Below are 25110 nucleotides of genomic sequence, written 5' to 3' on the forward strand. Positions count from 1 at the left end.
CAAAGATTGTAACTCAACAGCAATATTATGCATATAGACTGTAGATAAGGGAAGATACAAATGCGTGCCTTCTGCGCGGTGGTGGTCGACTTTTGCAACAATACATTGTTGATGCATATAGTAGCATGGAAGAATTAAGATTAATATGGATACGCAATAACCAGCATTGCATGCTGAAGTATACCAAGGTCTTGCTGCAGACATGGTTAATTGAAGCGATGGAGTCAATAGAGTCTCTGGGAGCATTGTTGGACGCAAGATAGTTCTACCATCTACATATACTGGGGGGCCTCGATATCTGCATCAATTGTACCAGGATTAAATGTAGGAAGATGGGTGAACTTAACCTTTTTATTACTTTATTACCTTTACTTGCAATCCTAAGTGGGATGAAATAAGCAATACTTTACTGCCGGGTCAGGCTACCCATGATCGACCTGACTTGATAGCACGTGTCTTTTATGAGAAGCATAAGGATACGATGCACTTATTGATGAAAAAAACATTATTTGGAAAGGTAGTGGGATTTGTCTATGTTATTGAATTTCAAAAAAGAGGCTTGCCACATGCATATATATTATTGATATTGGAAAGTGGGTGAGATTGCTCACTACTATGATATGTTTGTATGTCCTAAAATTCATGATAAGCTAATGTTTCCTAAGTTGCATAACATAATCAGTTATTGCAATGTCCATGGACCATGTGGGGAACTAAATATGTGCTCTCCTTGCATGGTTAACGAGAGTTGCAAACATCGGTATACTCGAAGGTTTTTTGAGACTACTAGAGTTGATGAGATAATGGGTATCCAACTTACATGTGGCAAGACGATGGTAGTTTCATCCAAGTAAAGGATGAAACTAGAGTTGATGAGATAATGGGTATCCAACTTACATGTGGCAAGACGATGGTAGTTTCATCCAAGTAAAGGATGAAACTAGAGTTGATGAGATAATGGGTATCCAACTTACATGTGGCAAGACGATGGTAGTTTCATCCAAGTAAAGGATCATAGGGTGGATAATCGATGGGTTGTCCCATATAACCCTTTTCTCTCTATGAGATACAAAGCCCATATCAACATATAAGTATGCTCTACCATTACTCCAGTGAGTATTTGTATAAGTATGTATACAAAGGAAATGATAGAGCTACTATAGAGTTGCAAGATACACATGGGGTTATTGACGAGGTTAGTCAATATCTGGATGCATGGTACGTATTCGCGTCAGAGGCATGTTGGCGCTTATACCAATATGATTTGCATGATGAAAAGCTCCATATACAAAGGTTGCATGTTCATCTCTCGATGTAGAATAATGTGATATTCAATGATCAGGATGATTTGCGTGATGTAATTAGTTGTATGCAGATACAAATAGCTTGCTATATGTTGATTTCCCTTCTTGCAAGTGGGTATGGAATACACCTCTTTGATCATGGACTAGAAGAAAAAAGGGAAATATGATTAGAAGCATGTATAATGTTAGCCCAAGTGCAGGTGAGCAATATTACCTACACATGTTACTCACAGTGTGCAAAGGGTGTAAATCTTTTGAGGATGTATGAATAGTGAATGGACATTTGTATCCCTGTTTTAAGGCTACATGTGAAGCCAGAGGAATGCTGGAGAGTGATGAGGAGTGGTATATGTTTCTTTAAGAAGCTGCATTTCAAAAAACAGGATTCTAGCTGCATCAATTGTCATTATACTGGTTTTTTGTGAGCCTGTATCCCTTGGACAGCTTTGGGAAAAATTATCCACTGAACTTTCGGATGATTTTTTCCATGCCTTGCAGCAGAGAGGGTGTGTTGATGTTGGTATTTGTCAATCTATAGTAAATAATCAAGCTTTGTTGCACATGCAAGACAACTTACAACAATATGGAAAGCAGCTACATGATTTTGAAGGGTTGCCTATTCTTGATAGATCAAGTGTTGATAGTCAACAATGGTTTGCTAATGGAAGAGATAATGTTTACAAACAGGCCGATTTGTCTGTTTCCATGGAAAGGAGTCTAAATAGTTGCCAATCAAGAGCATTTGATACTATCATCGAAGCTGTTTCTTTGAACCAGGGTAGTGTATTTTTCCTCAATGGACCAGGTGGATCAGACAAAACATATCTTTATAATGCCTTGCTATGTCGATTACGTGGAGAGAATCAAGTTGCATTGGCAAGTGCATCATCTGGAATAGCTGCATTGTTACTTTCAAATGGTCGTACAGCACACTCATGTTTCAAAATGCCATTGGTTCTTAATGCTTCTAGCACATATGGTATCAAAGCTAATAGCCCATTGGTTGAGGTGTTGAAGCTTGCAAGGTTAATCATTTGGGATGAGGCTCCAATGATGCATTGGTATGCATATGAGGCTTTGGATAGGACATTCAAAGACATTATGCAAAGTGATATAGTGTTTGGTGGTAAGTTATGGTCTTTGGACAAATCTTACATGTTGTGTGGTAAAGGGATCGCGTGAGGATATTTGTCTTTGGTGATGACTTTAGACAAATCTTACATGTTGTGTGGTAAAGGGATCGCGTGAGGATATTGTTGATGCAACGTTATGCCATTCATATATTTGGATATATGTGAATGTTTTAAAGCTCAACCAAAACATGCGGTCAGACAGAGTGCTTATGATTGTACAGAATAAGAATTTGTTAAATGGACTTTACAAATTAGAGATGGCTCTATATGTGATCCAAATAATGAAGGCAAAGTGGTAATTCCACCACGAATGTTGATCCATGGAAACTCCTTTTTGAGTTTGGTAGAATGGGTAAAGAGTGGAGGATAATGCATGCTTCTTCAAAGACCGTGCTATTCTTGCACCACGAAACCTAGAGGTTGATGAGATCAATAAACTAGCCTTGAGTGCATTACCCGGTCTTGAAATAGAATACCTTAGTGCAGATTCGGTTGTTTCTTATGAGAATGATAGTATATTGTATCCAATTGAGTACTTGAACAGTTTGAACTTAGGTGGGGGTTACTCTCCTCATCGCTTGCTTCTAAAGATTAATGCTCCTATCATGTTGCTCCGCAATTTGGACCCTCGTCGGCGAGGACTTTGTAATGATACCAGATTGATATGTAAGCAATTTCACTTGAAGGTGATAGAAGCAGAAATCATTAGAGGTGCAAACATTGGAGACAGGGTCTTTATTCCCAGGATAACATTCTTACCAACTATGCTTCAATTGCCTTTTGACATGAGAAGGAGACAATTTACTGTGAGGTTAGCCTTTGGTATGTTAATAAATAAGTCCCAAGGACAAAAATTGAATGTGTTGCGACTTTATTTGGCCACACAAGTATTCACACATCGACAATTGTATGTTGCTATGTTACGTGTTAGATCGTTTGATGCAGTGAAAGTGTGTGTAAAGCAAACTGTGGATCAGAAAAGTAGCATAGAAGATTCAAATAAAGTCTTCACAAACAATGTTATCCACAAAGAGGTATTGCAAATGGCATGAAGAAAATAATATTATGTCGAAAAGATAGAGAACAAGCATAATAGCCTACAAACGCCAGAGGCTATATTCATAGATATCTCTGTATCAAAGAAGTAAACATTTGAAACGAGAATGTTTGTAAAGATGTGACATGTGCAAACTATGTTGTCTTTCAGTAGGTGTGCATGCTTTGAAGTTTATTGATGTTTCTTTTACAATGATAATAACTATATAGAGATGCGAAGACATGACGTTAAATAGGAGATGGATGTAAAATCCTTCTATTTATCTCACGTTGATGCTACACTTTTTGGTGATAAACATGGAATATCTATATTTTTTGGAACCTAGATTATTGCTAGGTTTGTATGGTCGAGAAAACACTTACAACGAGAGCTTTGGGCTTCTTGGAATTTGCAATCTAAAGAAATGTATGTGCTTTACGAGCTTCTACATGGGTATATACGCCAACCATGGTGTGTTTTTATATAGGTTGGCAAGTTGAGGACCATGATGCCCAAAATATAAGGCTTGATCTCTACTCACCCTCGAGGAGGAGCCTTTTATTTTTTTGCATGCAAGAATACTCTTGCCCGTCTCAAGGACGGGTCATGACACTAGTGAATGCTAAAAGCTAGAGCATAATGAACAACCCTAATGTAATCATCATATACCCATCTTTTTCCATGCTATGCCACTACATTGTAGACTAGCCCTCTGCAATATTCATAGTATGATTGTTAAATAGATTATCATCCACCCAAACTATTATGGGTGCATTAACTAATGCTAAGGTTCATAGTGGGCCTGTACGTACATGTGCAACTCCTCGTTCTCACCAATCCTCTTTCTCTCTCTCTCTCTCTCTCTCTCTCTCTCTCTCCCCCTCCATCCTCTCACCTGTTTCCTTTGGGCTTTCCTCCACATGGACCAATAAGATTAATCCAAATGTAGGGAGGAGATAAATTGAAGAATAAAAGAAAAATCCCGTAGAGCGAGGACCGGGCGAACTGTGACTCCCGCGTAAATCGCCCTCCTATCTCTCTTGTGCATCTTCCCTCCTACGATTGCTCCATTGCAACCTTGTCACGTCCACTACACCAGAGCGAGAGAAAGACCTACCTCTTGTGCGTCAACCTTGAAATGCTTCCTACCTCTTGTGCGTCAAACTTGCTGGTTACCCCGAATGATGCTACCTTGTAATGTTGCCCGCATATGTTGTCGTGTTAAAAGCGGGCGTCCTCTCATGAACTAGGAATTAGCTGCGCAAATAAAAAAGAAGAAGAAGAAATTATCCACATGCTTTGATTTGACCATACTCGCGGAAAAAAACGGGGTTTTATTAAAAGCGCTATACCAACCTTTTTTTGTGCTATTTTTTTTTTCCCTTTTGGAATAGGGGAACGTCGATACCTCTTTGTCGGCGTCGTCATCACCACCATTCGATTCTTCCTGCACTGTGCCCTCTCGATCTCGCCGTAGTTGCAGAATCAGAACCCTTCCTTTGCAGACTGCACAACATAGCCAGACGGTCTGTATCATTTCTCCTTATCTTTTCTGTATAGTTATTTTGTTTTGGCACCTGTCTTGAGGCCCGATTCTGCAGAGTACAAAGCCAGGGTTTGGAAGAAGAAAACAAGGTGTGATTTGCAGAGCACAGAGTTAGGGTTTTGGCCAGAGGAAAAAGGAAACAAGGTGTTTTATCTGCGATAAGGGCTTTTCTGTCGATCCGCTCAATTTCTGAGGTCAAGGGCACATCTAGCACCCAGACATCAGTGGATGTAGAGATTAGAAGAGTAGGATTAGATAGATTGGGACAATAGGATATGCTCACGAGATTACAAATTGCCGAGATTTGCCTGAGTTGTTCAGACTCCTGGGGTGGATGCCAAGGTATGTGCCGTGACAGGCATGTGATGTAAAACTTGGTGTTTGGTGGAGCACACGCAAACACAGGCTGCCATCTCACTACACGGGTATTACTTTCGCTACCTTGAGTTCCTTAAATACAGATTTTGCTGCATGATGAAACAGTGCCGTTGCAGGATAATAGTTTTATGCTCTCGCTGATGAAACTCTTTGCTTTTTCTGATGAGATTGAATGGCCCTTGGGAAGTTTATCTGCTGTCATATCTCAAATGTTGTGAGGAAGATCAATCCAGTGCCCAAATATGAGGGATTCTTTTGGTAGAGAGCCATGCTTTGGGGGGCTTCCCACAGGTCTGTCTGTACTTCTCCAAGAAGACGAAAGTAACGCCGACCTTGTCACTACGGTTAGATGTGTCTGTGATAAAGGCAGAACAGATTCAACTGAACAAACACTTGACTACGTGTTCAATGTAAGTTCAGGCCATGGGGCAGCTTTCATTGTGGGTGATAAGGTGAATTTAGAAAGCATACAATCCTTCCTGCAAACGCTGTTGCCGAATTTTCCCAATCATGAAAAAGGCAGCAGAGATGGCATCTCAATCACAAATGATGGATCGGGTGATGGGATTGTGGCAGTTGATAAGCAGAGTGCAGTGGGGGATATCAAGTTTATGCGAGGAGGGCTGGTTTTGGAAAGTCAAGCTGCATTCAGCAGTGTCCGAGCCAATGCTTGTGTTTCAAGGGGAAAATGGATGTACGAAGTCACTGTTGAGACTGCAGGAATACAGCAATTGGGATGGGCAACGCGCTCTTGTAGTTTCACAAGAGAAGAAGGTGTAGGTGACTCGACAGATTCTTATGCATATGATGGAAGAAGGGTCAGGAAATGGAGTGTTTCTTGGCATCCATATGGCCAGCCTTGGGTATCTGGAGATGTGATTGGGTGCTGCATCAATTTAGACACAGGTGAGATTTCATTCTTGAGAAATGGTCTCTCCCTTGGTATTGCATTTACGAAGGTTGGAAATTCAGAGCCCAAGCTGCCGTACTATCCTGCCATTTCCTTGTCTCAAGGTGAGAGGTGTGATCTTAATTTTGGTGGGAGACCTTTCAGATATCCAGTGGAAGGCTTTCAACCAATACAGGCTCCTCCATTAGTGAAGGATAAAAATTTTATAGTTCCTGCATTGACAAGAGCCCGATTTCTGTTAGGATGCCTACAGAGACTCTTGCAGCTGGACAGCAAAGAAGTTGTTGCTGCCATGGCACCTGTTGAGAGATTGAAGCGGTTGAAGCCGCTTGGTGAAGAGTCTACTCTTGTTGGGAGAGAGATTTGCAAATCACTTGCAAGCTTACTCACGGTGGAATGTCAGAGTGTCAGATCTTTAGAGTATGTGACGTGGGGAGCTCTTGTCCCATTCCTCATGGAACTTTCCAGGCTTCAACCGCCACATGATGTTAAAAGTGTGGATATCGCGCTAGACCTGATATTGCCCTTTTTGGACTCAAAAAGTGCCTGTATCTGCATATGTGAGGTTATGGAAGCACTTGCATTTGGGTGCAGAACGTCTCCTATCATTCTTGCTGAGTCCCCATTCACAGGTTCATACTCATATTTGGTTTTGGCATGCCGCTTACTACGCAGAGAGGATATTTTAATACATTGGTGCAGCTCTAGTAGCTTTGAGCTATGCTTGGAAGGTTTGCTCTCAAGGAAGGGCCCGAACAAATACGATCTTGAGAGATTGATGCCGACTGTTTGGTGGCCTGGTTCTCGGGAGGATTCATGTACTGAGAATAACATGAGACAGACTGCCCAAGCTTTGTCCAAAGCAATTGGCAAGGTAAGCAGATCATGTATTGCGGAGAGCTTATTTTAAAGATTTTACTTGTCAATAGACTTAAATGCTTGTAAGTATCAGAGTGTTTTTCTTTGGCCTCATTTTTAGGCTAGGTAATGCATTTTGTTTTATAATTTATCCACTGTATCAGGTGGAAGAGCTGCAGTGGGAGTTGTCCCATTGTCTCCTTGAATTTGTGCCATCCACTGCGGGCTCTTCAAGTACAAATGCTGGGTCATCAGACTTATTGTTCAAGTCAAGCTTGACACATCCATCAGGATCAGTTTTTATGTCATTTCTGAGACATCTGGTGAGCAAAAACAAGGGAGCGGCAAGAAACATGCCTCCTCCTGGCTTATCAGATAACTCTGTCTTAATGACTGCCTACACTGTGCTGCTTCGCTTTTTATCAGAGGGATTCACTTCAAGCAGTGCAAAATCTGCTGGGATGGAACACGATGCCACTGTTGGATTCTTGCATAGGGGTGGCAAAAGAAGCTTCAGTGTGCAGTTATTTTTAGATGCTGATTCGTATATAATTGATTTTGCAAGGCTTGGTGGAACGTATAGTCATCTTTCCAAGGCACACATTCTGGCTCCAGGTGATCGTGATGCAGTTGTTTGGGAGGAAGGCTGTATGGAAGACGGTGAAAAGAAAGTCACACATCTCGGGAAGAAAAAGCCGTGCTGTTGCCCTGGAATATTGGGAAGCACAGTCAGCTGTAGCAAGGGATTTGTCAGAGTTCTTAACAAAGGCTTCAACATACATGTGAATAGTGTCAGTGAAAATAGTGGAACTGCAAGGCCTGAGCATGGTAGGAGGAACTGTACTGAGGATGAAGAAGAGAAACGTAGCCGAAGTGGCAGGGTTGATCCTATTCTCAGCAGTTCATCTTATTTTAGTTTGCAAAAGAAGAGCAGTTCTGAAGCTTTTCTGTCTGATGCTGTTCGGGAAGAGGAGTTGTTGGATATAATGGTGTTGCTATATCATTTAGGAGTGGCTCCAAACTTCAAACAGGTATTCCTTTTTTTTTTGGTTAACTGTTTGTAATGCCATAGTTCTTGAAACGGAGAGATCCCAATTATGAAGCATAACAGAACAACCAAGGGATAAGGATGACTGTTCAGAATAATTACCGCTGAAGTAGCTGTGGCAATGCCAAATGAGAGAGAGAGAGAGAGAGAGAGAGAGAGAGAGAGAGAGAGATAATAACGTCCCAAGGGCCTATGAGACCAAAAGTAATACAATGGTACCATGGATATACTGAGCCATGGAAAACTGAAAGAACAAGTAAAATGAAAACATCTGACAGTACATGTGATCGAGAGAGAGAGAGAGAGAGAGAGAGAGAGAGAGAGAGAGCATCTGCCAAAAGACCCAATGTGACCAAAGTGATACAATAATGTCCATGGCATATCTCATCATGGAACAGGTAATAAAATAGCAAAAATCAAAAGCTCTCCAATATATCAAGCGTGGGGCTAATGAGTATGATCGAGAGGTCTCCCTCAGCCATGTCACGTGGAAAGGTAGCTCGATGGTGGTGGAGCATGTCCGTGTGTCTGTGGAGCTTGAGCAAGAAGAGCCCTAGGCAGCATTGGTGTGGGAAGTCAATAATGATATTGGAAAGTGGGCCAAACCCCTCATGGAACAGACAATGAAACCTACTTGGCAGCGATCATAATGCTCCGCTGTCTCAACCTCCTTGGGTCTGCGTATGAGCTCTTTGGCTTTGAAGACATGCTTAGCTTTGTCACCATTTGGCCGCCCAAGTGGTCTTCCTCTATTTTTGTGCCAAGGTACGGGAGGCCAGGGAGCTTCGTGTCGCCCGTACTGAGGCCAGGACTTGCGTCACCTACGGGAGGCCAGGCCTCGTGTCACCCGTAGTGTGGCTAGGACGTGGAACCCACTGTCAGGGATCCCAGTTTAGGCTTCTCAAGGTCAAAAGTGTGGACACCGGCCACCTCAGTGCCCAGGGCCCAAGGTCAAAAGTGTGGCAAGCCCAAATGCTGGGCACCCACACAGGGCCTCATAAGTGTGGACACTTTAAGGAGGTGCCCACCATTACTCATGGTGGGCTATGCCACAAGGGATTTGGACCCCTGCACCTCGTCCTGCTTTCTTCTCCACCTCTTTGCACTTTCCCTTCTCCTAGAAGTTGGTGCCCAACTCTCGTTGGCTCACTTCCCTTTTTCTGATGTGGGCACCTGCGGTACCTGCTGAGACCCTAACAGTACCTGCTGTACCTGCTGAAACCCTAACAGTACCTGCTGTACCAACAGTACCGGCTGTACCTGCTGTGGGCACCTGCTATACCTGCTGAAAACCTAACAGTGCTGAAACACTAATAGTACCTGCTGTACGTTCTGTACCAACAGTACCGGCTGTACTTGATGTGGGCACCTGCTGTACCTGCTAAAACTCTAACAGTACTTGCTGTACCTTTTGTACCTGCCGTACCTACTGAAACACTAACAGTACCCGCTGTACCTGATGTGGGCACCTGCTGTACTTGCTGTGCTGGCTGTACCACATGAAAGAGCCACCGTACCTGCTGAAACCCTAACTGTACCAGCTGTACTTGCTGAAAATCAGAACTGTACTCCCTGTTGTACTTGCTGAAACCCTAACTGTACCAGTTGTACTTGCTGAAAAATCAGAACTGTACTCATGGATGTACCTGCTGAAACCCTAATAGTACTAGCTTGTGTACCGGATCTTCTACAAGTACTTGTTCGTGTACTTGTAGAGTGTGAGCAGCTGTTTGTGTGCCTACACTTGGGAGGACCAAGCCCATTCCTCTGCAAGTTGTGCGAGCCATGCTCTAGTACAAGAGTGCCTGTTCGTGTGTGGTCTCGGAACGATAATTTCGTGTTCACACAACTCCACGCCTACGAGGAGTCGGGGCTGGTTGTATGTACTCATTCGACGAGTCCGGCTTAGACATTCTTCACCGGCAATTGTTTGGGTAATATGTCTTCATATTATGCATTGCATGGATTATCTGGCTAGCAAGCCCTTGGAACTTGGTACACAAATAAAATACTCCAATAATATACTTCAGTATTGAGGGGGGGGTTAACCCGTTCGCGGCCTCAATGGTGGTGTACTGTGCAGTGCTTCTCTTTTGCAGATTGTCTTGAGCATTGAGCATTGATGTATCTTTGAGTGATTATGTGTATTGTGGCTAGTTCATTTTAGTGTTGACGAGTGTATTGCTCACGAGATGGTGCTCAAGGACATTCACACCTAGTTGGTGTAGTTTCAGTGGTATCAAAGCAGTGTTGTTTCCCTCTTCTTAGTGGGGAAACGGTTGTTTGGACATTGGGCATCGTGTGAACAGTAGCCATGCACACAATGGACAAGGGCCTAGTTCAATTGGCCAAGCAAGTGGCACTCATGTTTCTGAAGCTGTGGGCAATAAGCATATGCATTCAGGTTATGAAGAGAAGCAAACACATGTTGAACAACCTTCTCGAGGCAAAGAGAAGATGCATGAAGATGACCCAGATGTAATAAAGGCTGAGATGGAGCACATGAAGAGGCAGTTGTATGCCAAGGAAGAAGAGCTCAAAATGTTGTATGAGAAACCGCAGGTTCACAAGCTTATGGAGACTACAAAGGCCAAGTCTATGGTGGCACACACGATGGATTCTATGGCGAAGGAATTGGGTGTGAAACCTTGTGAGATATCTCTCAATTATCTTATACTCAATGGGGATGTAGTGAAAGGACCCTTAAGTGAACTTTGTGTTAAAGAGCCCCCATATGTGGAGACGGGAAATGATGTATCTTGCAGGGGTAAATCTTATGTACACAGGGATGAGGCTTCAGTGACTTCAAAGCAAGCCCCCAGTCCGCGTGGGTCAAGAAAAGAAAGAGATATACATGGTAGAATGAGTGGCAGACATGCTGAAAATGTACGTGTGATACATGCTTCACATGGGGAAAGTGATAGCTATGTAAGCTGCAGCACTTTGCCTATGGAGTTGGCCAGAGAAGAGTCCCGTCATGGGCTGAAAGCTATGTATAATGTTAGGATGGCCAAGGAAGACCATGTGTCACCGGCTACTCATGCCATCGAGTATGCCCAGGGTGAACAAGTTTCATAGAGGGACCTTATATGAATGCAAGTACCGGGAGACTATTGTTGCACAAATCACCGTTGCATAGGGCACATGCCTCCGTATTGCATTTTTCTCGCCATGGACATATGCATGTACCTACTGCTGCTCCATTGGACAAGGGGAAGAGAAAACTAGAAGATGAGCCAAGAGGCTTAAAGAATTTAGAGCAGGTGACAAATCTGTGAAGTTTGAAGCCTATCATGGTGATTTTGATGCAAGCATGGCAATGGCTTTTATAGCCCAGTTTGACATTGCCTTCAGTGAGAAATCCAAGATTCGCCACGTAAGCATGTTTCTAAAGGGCTCGGCTGCCAATTGGTGGATTACGGAAAAGCTTTTTCTAGTAGCCCTGTGCAGACATGGGTGGACTTCAAAGAAAGATTTTATGCACAGTTTTTGCCTCCAAATGTGGTAAGAGGAGATCATGAGCAAATGGGACAAGATAGAGCAAAAGGATAATGAGTCTGTGCAAGCATATGTAAACAGATTTTGGAAGATCTATTTGGAGGTCTCTCCATTTTTGCTTGTGGGTAAACTTGAGAAGAAAAGGAAGTTCAAGTCCGGGCTCCAACCAGTCTACCAATCCGGACTTGATACGCATCATAATGCTGCTTTACAAGACTACATTGCAGCCACTCTTGCCACCGAGTAATTGGAGCACAAATTGCAGCGCTCTGGCAAAGGAGACCATGCATTCAAGGGCAAAGAAAGGGCTGGTCATAGCATGTAAAAGAGCAGACAGCATACTAAACCTTTTGTGAAAGATGTAAAGAGTGGTGGGAAGGCTGAAAATAAGTAGTCAAAGGATGCCTCACAGAAAAAGCACAAGTTTAGCCTAACTCCTGAGCAAAGGGAGCAATATGCCAAGGTGGGTAAGTGCTTCTCATGTGGCAACCAAGATCACATGTTTCGTGAATGTCCTAAGTGCAAGAGTAAGGACAATGAGAAGCAACAAAAGGCTAATGTGCATGCCATTCTTGATGTGCAAGGGAATGCAGGTAAGGATGACAAAGAGGATGGTTTGCAAAGCGTGGGGACAACTTAAGGATCAGCTTGCACTCTTTATGTTTGATGATTGTGCCACAGACAACTTCATTTATGTGGAGATGCCGAATTGAACATTAATGTAGGGGACATCGGACCCCATATTGAGGCGGAGGTTGCTTTTGTGGGCAAACAAGTGCAAGTGACTCCTATCATTGGAAAGCTACACAAACACATCCAGGGGTATCTTGATTATGAGAATTTCTTGGTTGCACCATTGTAGGGATGTGATGTATTGCTGGGAAAGCCGTGGCGTCACCACATTGAGCCACACAAGGAGTACAAGACCAACTGGATTACTTTTATGCATAGAGGCCGCATGCATGTTATTGATGCTGGCCAAGAGGGAGACTCCATCCCAGTTGTATCTCATGTTCAGATCAATAAAGCAATGGGAAAGAGTGTTTCCGCATTCTTAGTCTTTGTTCGTGATGATAAGGTTGAATGTAATGATGTGTGCGTAGATACTCTTATATGAGTTTTTGGTTATACCGTTTGGTTCGAATGCCTCGGCCAATATTCAATAGAATGATGGATCGCATTTTCCGTGAGCATTGGAAATTCATAGGTGTGTTTGTTGATGATATCTTGGTATTTTCCAAGAATGAGCAAGAGCACCGCCAACATTTGGCCATTGTTTTTGAAGAGCTTCGTAACCGCAAGCTCTTCATTAACGTGAAAAAGAGTGAATTTTTTCTTTCCGAGATTCACTATTTAGGGCATATTGTATCAAAGAATGAAGCCATTCGGAATTGGCTTGAGTTATCTTTTGTACATGAAGTACGAAGCTTTTTGGGTTTATGCTCATATTACAGGCGTTTTATTAGACACTTGGCATGGATTGCTTCGCCATTGCATGAGCACTAAGAAGAAGGCCGTCTTCAAATGGATAGTTGATGAGAAAGAGACTTTCGTTCGTCTCAAGGATGCCGTGATGAGTGGGTCTGTCTTACTCATTCCAGACTTGTTGAAACCTTTATGTGTGGAGTGTGATGCATCCGGAAGTTGCATTGAGGCTGTCCTAAATCAAGAAGGACATGCCATAGTATATTGTTTGCATGATGCAAAACTTTCTTTGGGCGTTTATGAGGAGTTGTTGGTTGCGATTCATGCCTTGACTATTTGGAAACACTACCTTCTTGGGGCTGATTTTATGTTTAAGATAGATCATGATAATATAATCCACAATATCCATATGGAAAGAGTGCTAAACTTGTGCACATAAAGCCAACTCCATACTTCCAAGATAAATTTTGTGAATTCATAAATCCTTAGACCAAGCTGTCTATTACTCATGCTCTTGCTTCATAGGCTCTGAAGTGGCTGGCCATGCTTAATAGCAATGATGGTAAGTGTGGTCCACACTTGAGATCTTTTCTCTTCCTTATTGATAGAAGGAAGCCTCCGCTTCCAAGAAAGCCTATGCTCTAATACCAATGTAACTCACAGCGGGGTCCGGGGGACTAGGGCCTTTGATACACTTGTTGATACCATCAATGCATATTAAAACATTTAAACATGGCCATAGCCTTAACATATCCATCATCACTTTGCATAAAACATAAAAGCTGGACAAAACATCCACAAATGCTGAAAATGGCTCTCCACTTGTCATTGTAGCCTTCTCTTGCCATTTTAGCTCATGGGAGGCCCAAATCTATAAATTGGAGCCCTCTCCCTTCATTAATGGAGGCTCTCTTGCTGCACACTAGCCTCTATCACCGTTACAGGCTATCCTAATGATGGCTACTTTCTTTCTCTCTCTCTTGAAGGCTGTCCATGAAGTATACCGGCTGTTGGGGATTGTTTTGGAGGCTTCCATCGTGAAGAAATACTGAAGGTAAGGGTATTTAATCATTTATTATGATTTCTAGCCATTGTACTTGTTGTACCATCCCTTGTATCTGTTGTATCAGCCACTGTACTAGCTGTACTAGTCCTTGTACTTGTTGTACCTATTGTACCAACCATTGTACCGGCTGTACTAACCATTGTATTGGCTGTACCAACCATTGTACCGATTGTACCAACTTTTGTACTTGCTATACCAACCACTGTACTTGCTGTACCAACAACTATACCTGTTGTATCAACATTTATACTTGATGTACTTGTTGTACCTGCCACTGTACTGGCTATATCGGCTGAATGGAGTGTTGTACTTGCTGTACTAGCTCTATTGCATGAAGACCCATGAGAAGAATCAATACCCACACGGAGGTATATTGATTATATTATTGGCTCGGCATTTCTGCAGCCTATGTTCCGGCTTGGTTGCCTTGTGTTGGGCTGTGTTATGGCATTTGTATATGGATAATCTGGCATCTCTCGTGGGATGTAGAGGCCAAAAAGAGAGGGTGATAAGGGCAGCCATGTTTCACCCCAATAGTGGTGGAAGTCTCATGCGACATACCTCTTGGGGCTCTGTCTCGTCCGGTGAAGGACTCATAGAGGGGATGATGCTCCAAACCACGTTGGATGGGACTCCTATCTCTTGTAGACAGTCTAGGAGGCGGGCTCAGGGTACGGTAACAAAAGCTTTGCGGAAATCTACAAAGCAGCAGAGTAAATCCTCTGATGATGTTCTCTTTCCTCTTCGATTATGGCACAGAGGGTGAAATGTGGTCTAGGGTAGAGTAGCTCCTGCGAAAGCGTACCTGTCGAAAGGGTTTGCATCCTTGTCTCTTTGCAAATGAATTGAGCTCCTCCATAGAGTTCGACCAATGTGTGGCAATCATGATCATCTTGTAGTTATTAGGATTAAGTGGATCTCCGTCTTTGAGGATGGGGCTGATGGTGTTAGTGGACCAAGAGGGTGGAAATCCTTCACTAAGGGCTCTATTGAGTGTGTAGGCTAGTGTGACATTTGTATAGAAGTAATACCTTTTTTAGGAATATTTGTCGTATGCCATGACCTCATTGTGAGCCCTCAGTCCAGGGACAGTCAAGGATGAGCTACGTAGGTCAATCTCCGAGCCATAGAGGTCAGTCTGGAGTCGGTAGTCAACTTTAGCATTAGGTTTGTGCATCAGAAGCATTAGCATATGAAGTAAGCATGTGGAGACTAGGAAGGCATGCCCACGGGCTAGCAAAGGCCAGCCCATGGCTGGTGGTCCAGTTGGCAGCCTGGTTAAGGGCTATTTACAGCCCCGAACCTCTATTAGAGGCAGCTGACAGCAAGAGGGAGTCCTTTGGCTCCTATCGGCCAGCCTCAGATAAGGGCTAGTTAGCAGGTCGGGTGGTATAGCAATCGGCCAGCAGAAGATTGGGGCAGCAAGACTGTGCAGCATTAAATGCTGGTTGCACAGCATTTAATGCTAATTTTGCATTTTATTTGTCCACATGATCTAGCCGACAGCCTATGCACTGGCCGACCAGCAGGCCAACATCATATAAAAGCAAGCGCATATATTCAGCATAAATTCATTCAACATCAGAAAGTCTCAAGCAGTTTTTCAGTCATCAAATCAGCATCCTACTTCTCCAAGAAAAACCTGAAGTTCTCTTCAGCATTCAGCCAGCATATGTGCAGTCCTAAAGCTAATCTGGACTTGCATAAGTGGCCCTGAAGAGTCTTGTGCAGTGCCCTTGGATTAGTGGATACTCAACCGACGTACAGTCTTCCTTGTCCTTGTGTTGGGCAGTCATATTGCTTGTTCTCAAGCATTGTACAACAAATCTCCAAAGAATTAATATAAGCAAATACTCCTGCTTGCAGGGTGTCATGTGCATCCCACACTTGGATGCCACGTGGCCATATCTGATACCAAGGTGCAAGACCACGAGTGGAAACTAGTCCCATGTGAGCCCCAGTCCGGGACGAGTTAGCCAGGGTTCCACTAAGAGTCCAAGGTCAGGTGTACAAGTCCCGTACATGGTCTTGGTCACGTGTGCATTGTCTTGCACATGAAGAAGTGCCAGTCCATATTGTGAGTCTCCCTCTGGAATGATGTCAGGTGTTCTGAGTGTTTGGTTTGCAGCCGGACACCAGGCATTTGTATAGGAAGCACGTAGAAGGGGGCAATCCCTTTGGGCTACCCCAGCAACGGAGTGGAATCCCTTGAACATGGGCATGGGGTAGGCCTTATGCCACCCAAGGGGGCCAAGATGGCCCATGGCCTTTTGCCCTCTAGCCAGGAAGGCTAGGGCATGTGTTGGCCAGCCTTTGGAGCCTCTGGCCTTGTCGGCCAGCCCAAGGAAGGGCATGGCAGGCTGTTGGCCAGCCCATTGGGGCTTGGCCAGCCAGCTGACTTGCCTTAGAGGCCAGCCCAGCGAGTCAGCTAGCCCATTTTAGCCAGGACTGTAGGCGGCCAGGGCATATGGGCTGCCCAGCAGCCAGCACAGGCCTGGACAGCCAGTTTGGACAGGCGGCTAGCATCTAGGTGTGACAGTGCATGAAGTAAAAGCATTAAGAACCTGATCGTGGGATTTTTAACAACAGGTCGACCCCTGTTTGAGCCAGCCAACCAGCATCATTAGGGCTATAAATAGCCAAGCATAGATCTCAGTCAAGCATCTTGTAATTCACAAAGGGTGGTTGTGTTCCAAGGGCCAGGACAGCCAGGGGGGTGCTACAACCAAGGTGAAGAGTGCAGGTCAAGAACAGATCATCAGATCTACAGATTTGCGTTATTGTACATTATTCTAATAAAGCAAATACACCATTTGTGGTGGGGGCCTACAGAGGGTATTCGGGACCCAGTATTGTGTCCAACTCTCTCTCTCTCTCTCTCTCTATATATATATATATATATATATATATATATGTATATATATATGCACATCTCTCTGTGTTTTGTGCGTTATATATATATATGTATATATATATGTATATATATATGTATATATATATATGTATACATATATGTGCATATATATATGTATATATATATGCACATCTCTCTGTGTTTTGTGCGTTATCTTCGTCGCGAAGATTGCTGAATTGTGAACATTGAAGTTACCGATTCTATCCAGCGAGCTTTCGCATGTTACATTGGTATAAATGCCTTCTTCAAGTGTGAAGATTCAGCCAGAAAACTCAAAAAAAAAGAAAGTTTTTTTTTTCACACTTGTGTGGTTGGTTTCTAAACTGTGGAGGATAACCCCTTTCGGTGTGACTCCTATCCCTAGAAAGACAACTGGTTTTTAGCCTTTGAAAAGTCTCCCACACGCATAGTGGATGGTTAGATTGCGTTCCGGAAAGGAAGTGCATTTTTCCACTATGGCAAACTTCAACTAAGAGAGAGAGAGAGAGAACGAAGAACTTCAGAACAAGGAGCACTAAGCAGTCCTTTGAGGGCGGTAGACATGAGTATGCATGACATGTTCTAGACGATGATGCAAGCAAGTGTAGACCAGAGCACCCAATTGGAAGAGTAGAAGGCGTAGATCTTGGCCTTGGAAGAAAGAACCTGTTTTCTAGCCCCTTTTTCTCCGTCTCCTCCTCTCTCTCCTTTTCTTTCCCACATCCCGATAGTAGATCCTTTTCCTGACAACCCTTTAGAGACGCTCAGTGACGCACGGAGTACAAAAGATTTCTTCCAGCTTTAGATGGAAGAGTGACACCATCGTCTTTCCGAGAGGATGAACTTGAGTAAGTATAATCGTAAACGTGACCTCACATCCCTTTATTTTTGGTTGCATCAATTTGAAGCTTATTCTGATGCTATAAGAAAAAATGATGCTGACAGAGTGATCTTGGCTAGTTGGTATTTAGAAGGTGAGGCCATTCCATGGTTGACCCAATGGGCTTATGCCCACAGGAGATTAGGTATGGCAGCTAATGTTTGGGACGAGTTTGTCTTAGATCTTAAGCGGCGATTTCTACCGCCCCATTACCTTGAGCGACTCGAAGACGAGTTTAGGGGGGCGTATCAAAATGCACAACCAATCCTACAGGTTGCTACCAAAATTTCAAACCTATGTTTGCAATTAGACATTTCTGACAAGGACAAGAAAAGGGAGTTCCTTTATGGCCTTGACGTGCAAATCCATTGGGAAGTACGTATGTTTCGGTCAGCCGTCTTCAAGGATGCACTCTTTTTTGGGCACATTGTTGAAATGAAGTACAATGATGGAAAGCCCAAGACTTCCCAACCTTCCTTGACAAGGCACCCACCTCGAGGGGGGGGGGGGGGGGGGTGTTGTCTTTCCCAGGTGTAACTCGCCCGGAAAGCACGGGAGTAGGCGTGCATCACTTGACCATGAGCATAATTAAACATTTTGGCATTTAATCATAGCCATTAAACAATCCGCAAAGCTGAAAGTAAAAGTTGCACATAACACTGCATAGAGGCCGGAATGGGCCGACCCCCCCCCTTGGAGTATTTTATTACCCAAGAAGAATAATATCATGTACAAGCTTTGAGGGCCTTACTCTCCCCACGGGAGATGCCGGATTATCCATATTCAAATGCCATAACACGGCCCAACACGAGGGTACCAAGCCGGAACACAGACTGTAGAAATGTCGAACTAACAATATAATCCATATACCTCCGTGTGGGTATTGATTCTTTCCCAAAAACCATGGGTCTTCATGCAATAGAGCTAGTATAAGCAAGTACAACTCTCCATTCAGTCGGTGCAACAAGTACAATGGTTGGTACAGTCGGTACAGTGGTTGGTACAGTTAGCACAGTGGTTGGTACAGCAAGTATAGTGGTTGGTACAGTAGGTACAACAAGTATAAATGTTGGTACAATGGTTGGTACAAGCAAGTACAATAAGTACAAGGATTGGTACAGCCAGTACAATGGTTGGTACAGTAGGTACAAGGGTTGGTACAAAAGGTACAATGGCTAGAAATCATAATAAATAATTAAATACCCTTGCCTTCAGTATTTCTTCGCGATGGAAGTCTCCGAAATAGTCCCCAACAGCCGGTATTCTTCATGGGCAGCCTTCAAGAGAGAGAGAAAGAGAGTAGCCATCATTTGGGCAGCTTGTAACGGTGGTAGAGGCTAGTGTGCAGCAAGAGAGCCTTTATTAATGAAGAGAGGGCTCCAATTTATAGGTTTGGGCCTCCCATGAGCTAAAATGGCAAGAGAAGGCTACAATGACAAGTGGAGAGCCACACAAATAGTTGAAGTGACAAGTGTGAGGCCACTTGTCTCACTTTAATCCACTTTCTAACAAGTGTCAGGCCACTTGTCTCACTTTGGTCCACTTTCTTGCCACATGTCCCAATCTAAGAGATGGATTCTTCCATAAACTTTATCTCTAAAAATATCCCAACTGGTAGACATTCTATCATAGGCACTTTGCCATCTCTTGGTATTTGCCCAATTCGAGATGTAATGACGTGAACAGAATTTCCATCAAAGTCGGGCCAAAAATAGCAACTCTCCTAAATTTTAGGAGTGTAGTCCTTTGTATTCTAGGATAATCCCCCATTCCCAAAGCTTGTACTTTCCAAATATTTCCCTTTCATACCGGGAAATGTCCAGGTTGGTGACATCCTCCCCAGCTTCTTAAAAGTTGTCCACAACTTTAAGCTTGAAGCCATATATCCAAGATATAATCATGTCCCATCAAGTAGGCAAGAATTCCGTCGAAGATATGTTAGACACAAGCACAAGAGGCAGCTGTGTCTCAATAACCAATATCAATGAGATAATAGTATACCAATGAAAATCGCCAACCAGGTGCTAAGATACTCAAACGAGTGCCCTGCACAAGAACCTAGTGCCTCGCACAGAAACATATGCTATGCACACAAATTGGTGCCATTCAAGAGCACAAACCATGGTGACAGAAAAGCTCCTTCTACATAGTTAATATCATAGATATACCCTGTTTCTTCTAGTTTTTAGGCATTTCGGCCAAATGAGAAACCATAGATATAGTCCATAAGATCCATGTCACTGTATAATCCAGTAACAAAGAAGCTCAAGGCACACACACATATGCTAATCCACATGACCCTTGGCGTACACATAAGTCCCCTGCCAACGAGGTATCATGTCCACTTTACCACTTGCACTCCGTGTTGGTACTCTGACCACACCTTGGATGAGAGGTGGGCTCAAGTAACAAGATAAAACAATCACTCGTAGGCATACATAGCCTAGTGTTCCATAAGCATTTCTGCTACACATAGTTTATAGGCATTTCGGCCACCAATAGTTTGTAGGCATTTCGGCCACCAACTCACACTACCCTCTCAAGTGTCCATGTTCCCTTTCATCTGCTCTCTATTTGTTCCACCCATACATGGTAGAAACAATCTTCAAGAGAGCACGTAGGACAAGAGAACACTACACATGGTATGTTGTGCTTGACACTATCCTCTGAAGTGTCCATGTTCCCTTTGATCTGCTCTCTATTGTTCCACCCATACATAGTAGAAACAATCTTCAAGAGGGCACATAGGACGAGAACATTACACAGGGTATGTGAACCATGAGTTCCATAAGTCCAATGCATCCAAAATAAAGAGAGCCAAAAAGAATAATCCATAAACCTGAGGATGGATCCAAATCCCTAGAAAAGAAGTCCAGGAATCCACAGACTTGTATACCATAACTCTTACCACATACTCTGTGCTAACCACACACCTTGGAGTAGAGGTGGACTTTATCCATAAAAGCATCATATCCATGAGATATCCAAAGATTTCTTCTCTATAAATTGGGATAGATTCGTCCATAGAAATTGCTTGTGAAGCCCAATATCTATATAAATCTCATCCAAGAAAGTTATCTCCATAGATATAATCCATCCCAATAAAGGGAGCCATAAACAATGTTTCCTTGAAACCATCTCAAGGCAAGAAACTCCTTGCATGGCTATACAAGGACTCAAAGTATACTTAGCTTTTCTTTGCCAGGTTGGTCATGAAGCCAAAAGAAACATCTCGTCACCATATCCTTAAGATATCCTGAGATATATCTCCATATAGCTTGCCTGTAAGCTTGATAATATAATCCACAATGTCCATATGGAAAGAGTGCTAAACGTGTGCACGTCAAGCCAACTCCATACTTCCAAGATAAATTTTGTGAATTCATAAATCCTTAGACCAAGTTGTCTATTGCCTTGCTTCATAGGCTATGACGTGGCTGGCCATGCTTAATAGCAATGATAGTAAGTGTGGTTCCCACTTGAGATCTTTTCCCTTCCTCATTGATAGAAGGAAGCCTCTGATACCAATGTAAGTCGCCCGAGAAGGGCGAGAGTGGGTGTGCATCACTTTGCCCATGAGCATAAATAAACATTTCGGCATTTAATCATAGCCATTAAACAATCCACAAAGCTGAAAGTAAAAGTTGCACATATAACACTGCATAGAGGCTGGAATGGGCCACCCCCCCTCCCCCCCTTGGAGTATTTTATTACCCAAGGAGAATAATATCATGTACTAGCTTTGAGGGCCTTACTCTTCCCATGGGAGGTGCCGGATTATCCATATACAAATGCCATAACACAGCCCAACACGAGGCTACCAAGCCGGAACACAGGGTGTAGAAATGCCGAACCAACAATATAATCCATATACCTTCGTGTGGGTACTGATTCTTCCCCAAAAACCACGGGTCTTCATTCAATAGAGCTGGTAGAGCAAGTATAACTCTCCATTCAACCGGTATGAGTACGATGGTTGGTACAGTCGGTACAGTGGTTGGTACAACTGGCACAGTAGGTACAGCAAGTACAAATCTTGGTGTACAATGGTTGGTACAAGCAGGTACAACAACGTACAAGGATTGGTACAGCCAGTACAGGGGCTGGTACAGTAGGTACAAGGGCTGGTACAACAAGTACAATGGCTAGAAATCATAATAAATGATTAAATACCCTTGCCTTAAGTATTTCTTCGCGATGGAAGCCTCCAAAACAGTCTCCAATAGTTGGTATTCTTCATGGGCAGCCTTCAAGAGAGAGAAAGAGAGTAGCCATCATTCGGGTAGCTTGTAACGGTGGTAGAGGCTAGTGTGCAGCAAGAGAGCCTCTATTAATGAGAAGAGAGGGCTCCAATTTATAGGTTTGGGCCTCCCAAGAGCTAAAATGGCAAGAGAATGCTACAATGACAAGTGGAGAGCCACACAATACTGAAGTGACAAGTGTGAGGCCACTTGTCTCACTTTGGGCCACATGTCCCAATTCAAGAGATGGGTCCTTCCATAAACTTTCTCTCTAAAAATATCCCAACTGGTAGACATTCTATCATAGGCACTTTGCCAACTCTTGGTATTTGCTCAATTCGAGATGTAATGACGTGAACAGAATTTCCATCGGAGTTGGGCCGAAAATAGCAACTCTCCTAAATTTTAGGAGTGTAGTTCTTTGTATTCCAAGATAATTTCCCATTCCCAAAGCTTGTACTTTCCAAATATTTAGACATCATGGAGTCCACGAGACCCCTTTCATACTGGAAAATGTCCAAGCTGGTGACACTAGGATAGAGCATGGGAGCCTCTGGCTCCAAGAACTCAACTAACCCAAGCTTACTCCAAACCAGAAAGCTCAAGCAGGCAAGACCGATGGAAACGGAGTCGACAAGAGATAGCTCAGTACAAGGAGGAGGGTAGGTGTTTCTTTTGTCAAACAAAAGGACACACTTCCAAAAGATTGTCCAAAGAAGACTACCACTCTGCAGACTACCACCCCAACCTCCATGACTTCCGTTGGCGAGCCTTGCTTCCAGATAGACCCAACGGTCATCCCTAGTGGTTCAGATCCCTGTTCTTTAGTTGGTGCAATCGTTAGTCGGGAGCTCGAAGATAAGGAGAAGAGTGCCCAAGACCAGGAGTACGACCGCAACGAACTGCTCAAGACTTTTGGCTACATAGGTGGCTAAAGAGTTGTCGTCTTGTTTGATGGCGGCAGCACGGAGGATGTGGTCACGGAACAGGCCGCTCGGCGAGCCCGGTTCCTGTTGACTTCGGTATGCAAGAAGGTTGTTGGATTTAGCACAGGAACGATGACGAGTATCAAGCATGAAGCTCAACGTGCTAAGCTAGTGATTCAGGGTATATAGTTTGTGCGTGACTTTATGGTTGTCTCTCTTGTAGGAGCAGACATAATTCTGGGAATTCAATGGTTTCACAAGTTCCAGTCAGACATTGATTGGGACAGTCACACTTTTCGGATTACTGGGAATGTTTTCAAAGCCCCAGTGACCATTAAGTGCGAGGAGCCAGGGATCCTGAACTTTCCTCTCATAAGTCACGTACAGGCTAAACGACAAATACGGAAAGGTGCACGATGTGCAATGATTCATATCCATACTGCCCAATCAGTGGCCAACACTTTCGAGAAGTACCAGGCTCTCCGTCTTCAAGACAATCTCCCTCCCCAGCTCCCCCCAAGAAAGACGACCTCTCCAGCTCGGATCCCCGAGCAAGTTTCCATACTGTCTGTCCAAGGCAATGGAATCGGAGTTAGACCGCCAACTCCAAGAGCTGTTGCAATTTGGCTTCATATGCCCGAGTGTGTCGCCATTTGTAGCCCTGATCCTGTTCGTCAGGAAAAAAGATGGTCCTTTCCGATTTTGTGTCGATTATCATCCACTCAATAAGCTTATTATCAAGAGCAAGTTCTTGATGCCTCAAACAGATTACATTCTCAAGAGGCTGAATGGGCCAAGGTGTTCTCGTAACTAGATTTAAAGAGTGGGTACCACCAGGTTAGGATTGTTGAGGGGGACATCCCTAAGACGGCCTTCCGGACGGAACGGACTCTCTATGAATTTGTGGTCATGCTTTTTTGCTTGATGAACGCCCCGGCCACATTCAACGGCATGATGATGCGGATATTCAGGAACTTGATTGGAAAGTGTGTTCATATTTTTGGACGAGATAATTGTTACGACCCTGTGTTTTTCCCTCTGGACAACAAGTAGGTGGGCACAGGCATGGGATGGATAGTGTGAACAAGCATTAGTTGGATATGAAAAGGAAAACCCATGTGTGTGTGGCCAGCCCAAGTGTGAAAGGGGACAAAAAGGATTATAAAGTTTATAAGGTTTAATAACCTTATATGACTTAAAAATAATATTATTATTGGAGGCATGCGTTTTGCTATGATTGCTTTTGGCGTTTTTGAAAAGCGAATCGCCTCTTTAAATAGGCGGAGGGACATGGAGTATGGCGCATCCCCTTGAGGTGGTCGCCGTGTGGAGTCGGGTGCTGTTGTGTGTGTGGCTACTAGGCAGGTGACCAGGGCGCTGCTACGCGCAAGGGTTACATCCTAGGCGCTGCTGCACAAGTGTTGCACATCGGCTACCAGGCTGCTGCACATTGGCTATAGGCGGTGGGTGCTGCTGCTGTGCATGGGCTCCAGGCGGGTGCAACTGCGCATGGGCTACAGCCGGGTGTGGCTGCGCATAAGGACTGCAGCCAGTCGGGCAACGAGGCAGGCGACCAGGTGGTTGCGCACATGGGCCACAACAGGGTGTTGCTGCAGAAGGGCTACAGGGAGGCCATGCAGCTGTTGCACACATGGGCTACCGGCTGCTGCATGCAAGGGCTACAGGGCGGCTGCTGCGCGCAAGGGCTACAGGGCGGCTGCTGCGCGCAAGGGCTATAGGCAGTGGGCTATAGGCAGGCTACAGTCAGCTAACGGGCGCCAGGTGGGCTGCAGCCAATCAGGGCAGCTAGGCGGGTATGAGGTGAAGGCTTTCTACGCCAGGTGGTTGCACGTATGGGCTTCAGCCAGCAACGGGCGCAAGGCGTGAGACTCTCTATAGACAGTCGGGCAGCCAGAAGGACTGCAGGTGGCCACAGAGGCGCAAGGGCTGAACACCACGCTTGACTCT

General features: G+C 44.1%; 1 protein-coding gene across 31 annotated transcripts in view; it reads left to right on the plus strand.

Moving 5' to 3' along the window:
• The first annotated feature begins 4821 nt into the window (after positions 1–4821).
• Positions 4822–25110, plus strand: part of LOC147613503 (E3 ubiquitin-protein ligase RKP) — an 88663-nt gene continuing 68374 nt past the window's right edge. For 14 of the 31 annotated variants that reach the window (XM_086781462.1, XM_086781437.1, XM_086781444.1 and 11 more), the window contains exons 1-2: positions 4830–7181; positions 7330–8196. In XM_086781462.1, coding sequence (XP_086637588.1) covers positions 5640–7181; positions 7330–8196 — 2409 coding nt within the window. In that variant the 5' untranslated portion in view covers positions 4830–5639. Of the gene's footprint in view, positions 7182–7329; positions 8197–25110 lie in introns of all 31 variants that reach the window. The other 17 variants (XM_086781438.1, XM_086781467.1, XM_086781447.1 and 14 more) reach the window with 4 other exon arrangements.

Source organism: Cibotium barometz, chromosome 43 (genome assembly GCF_041138505.1).
Source record: "Cibotium barometz isolate CiBa-2024 chromosome 43, ASM4113850v1, whole genome shotgun sequence".
Lineage (NCBI taxonomy): Eukaryota > Viridiplantae > Streptophyta > Polypodiopsida > Cyatheales > Cibotiaceae > Cibotium > Cibotium barometz.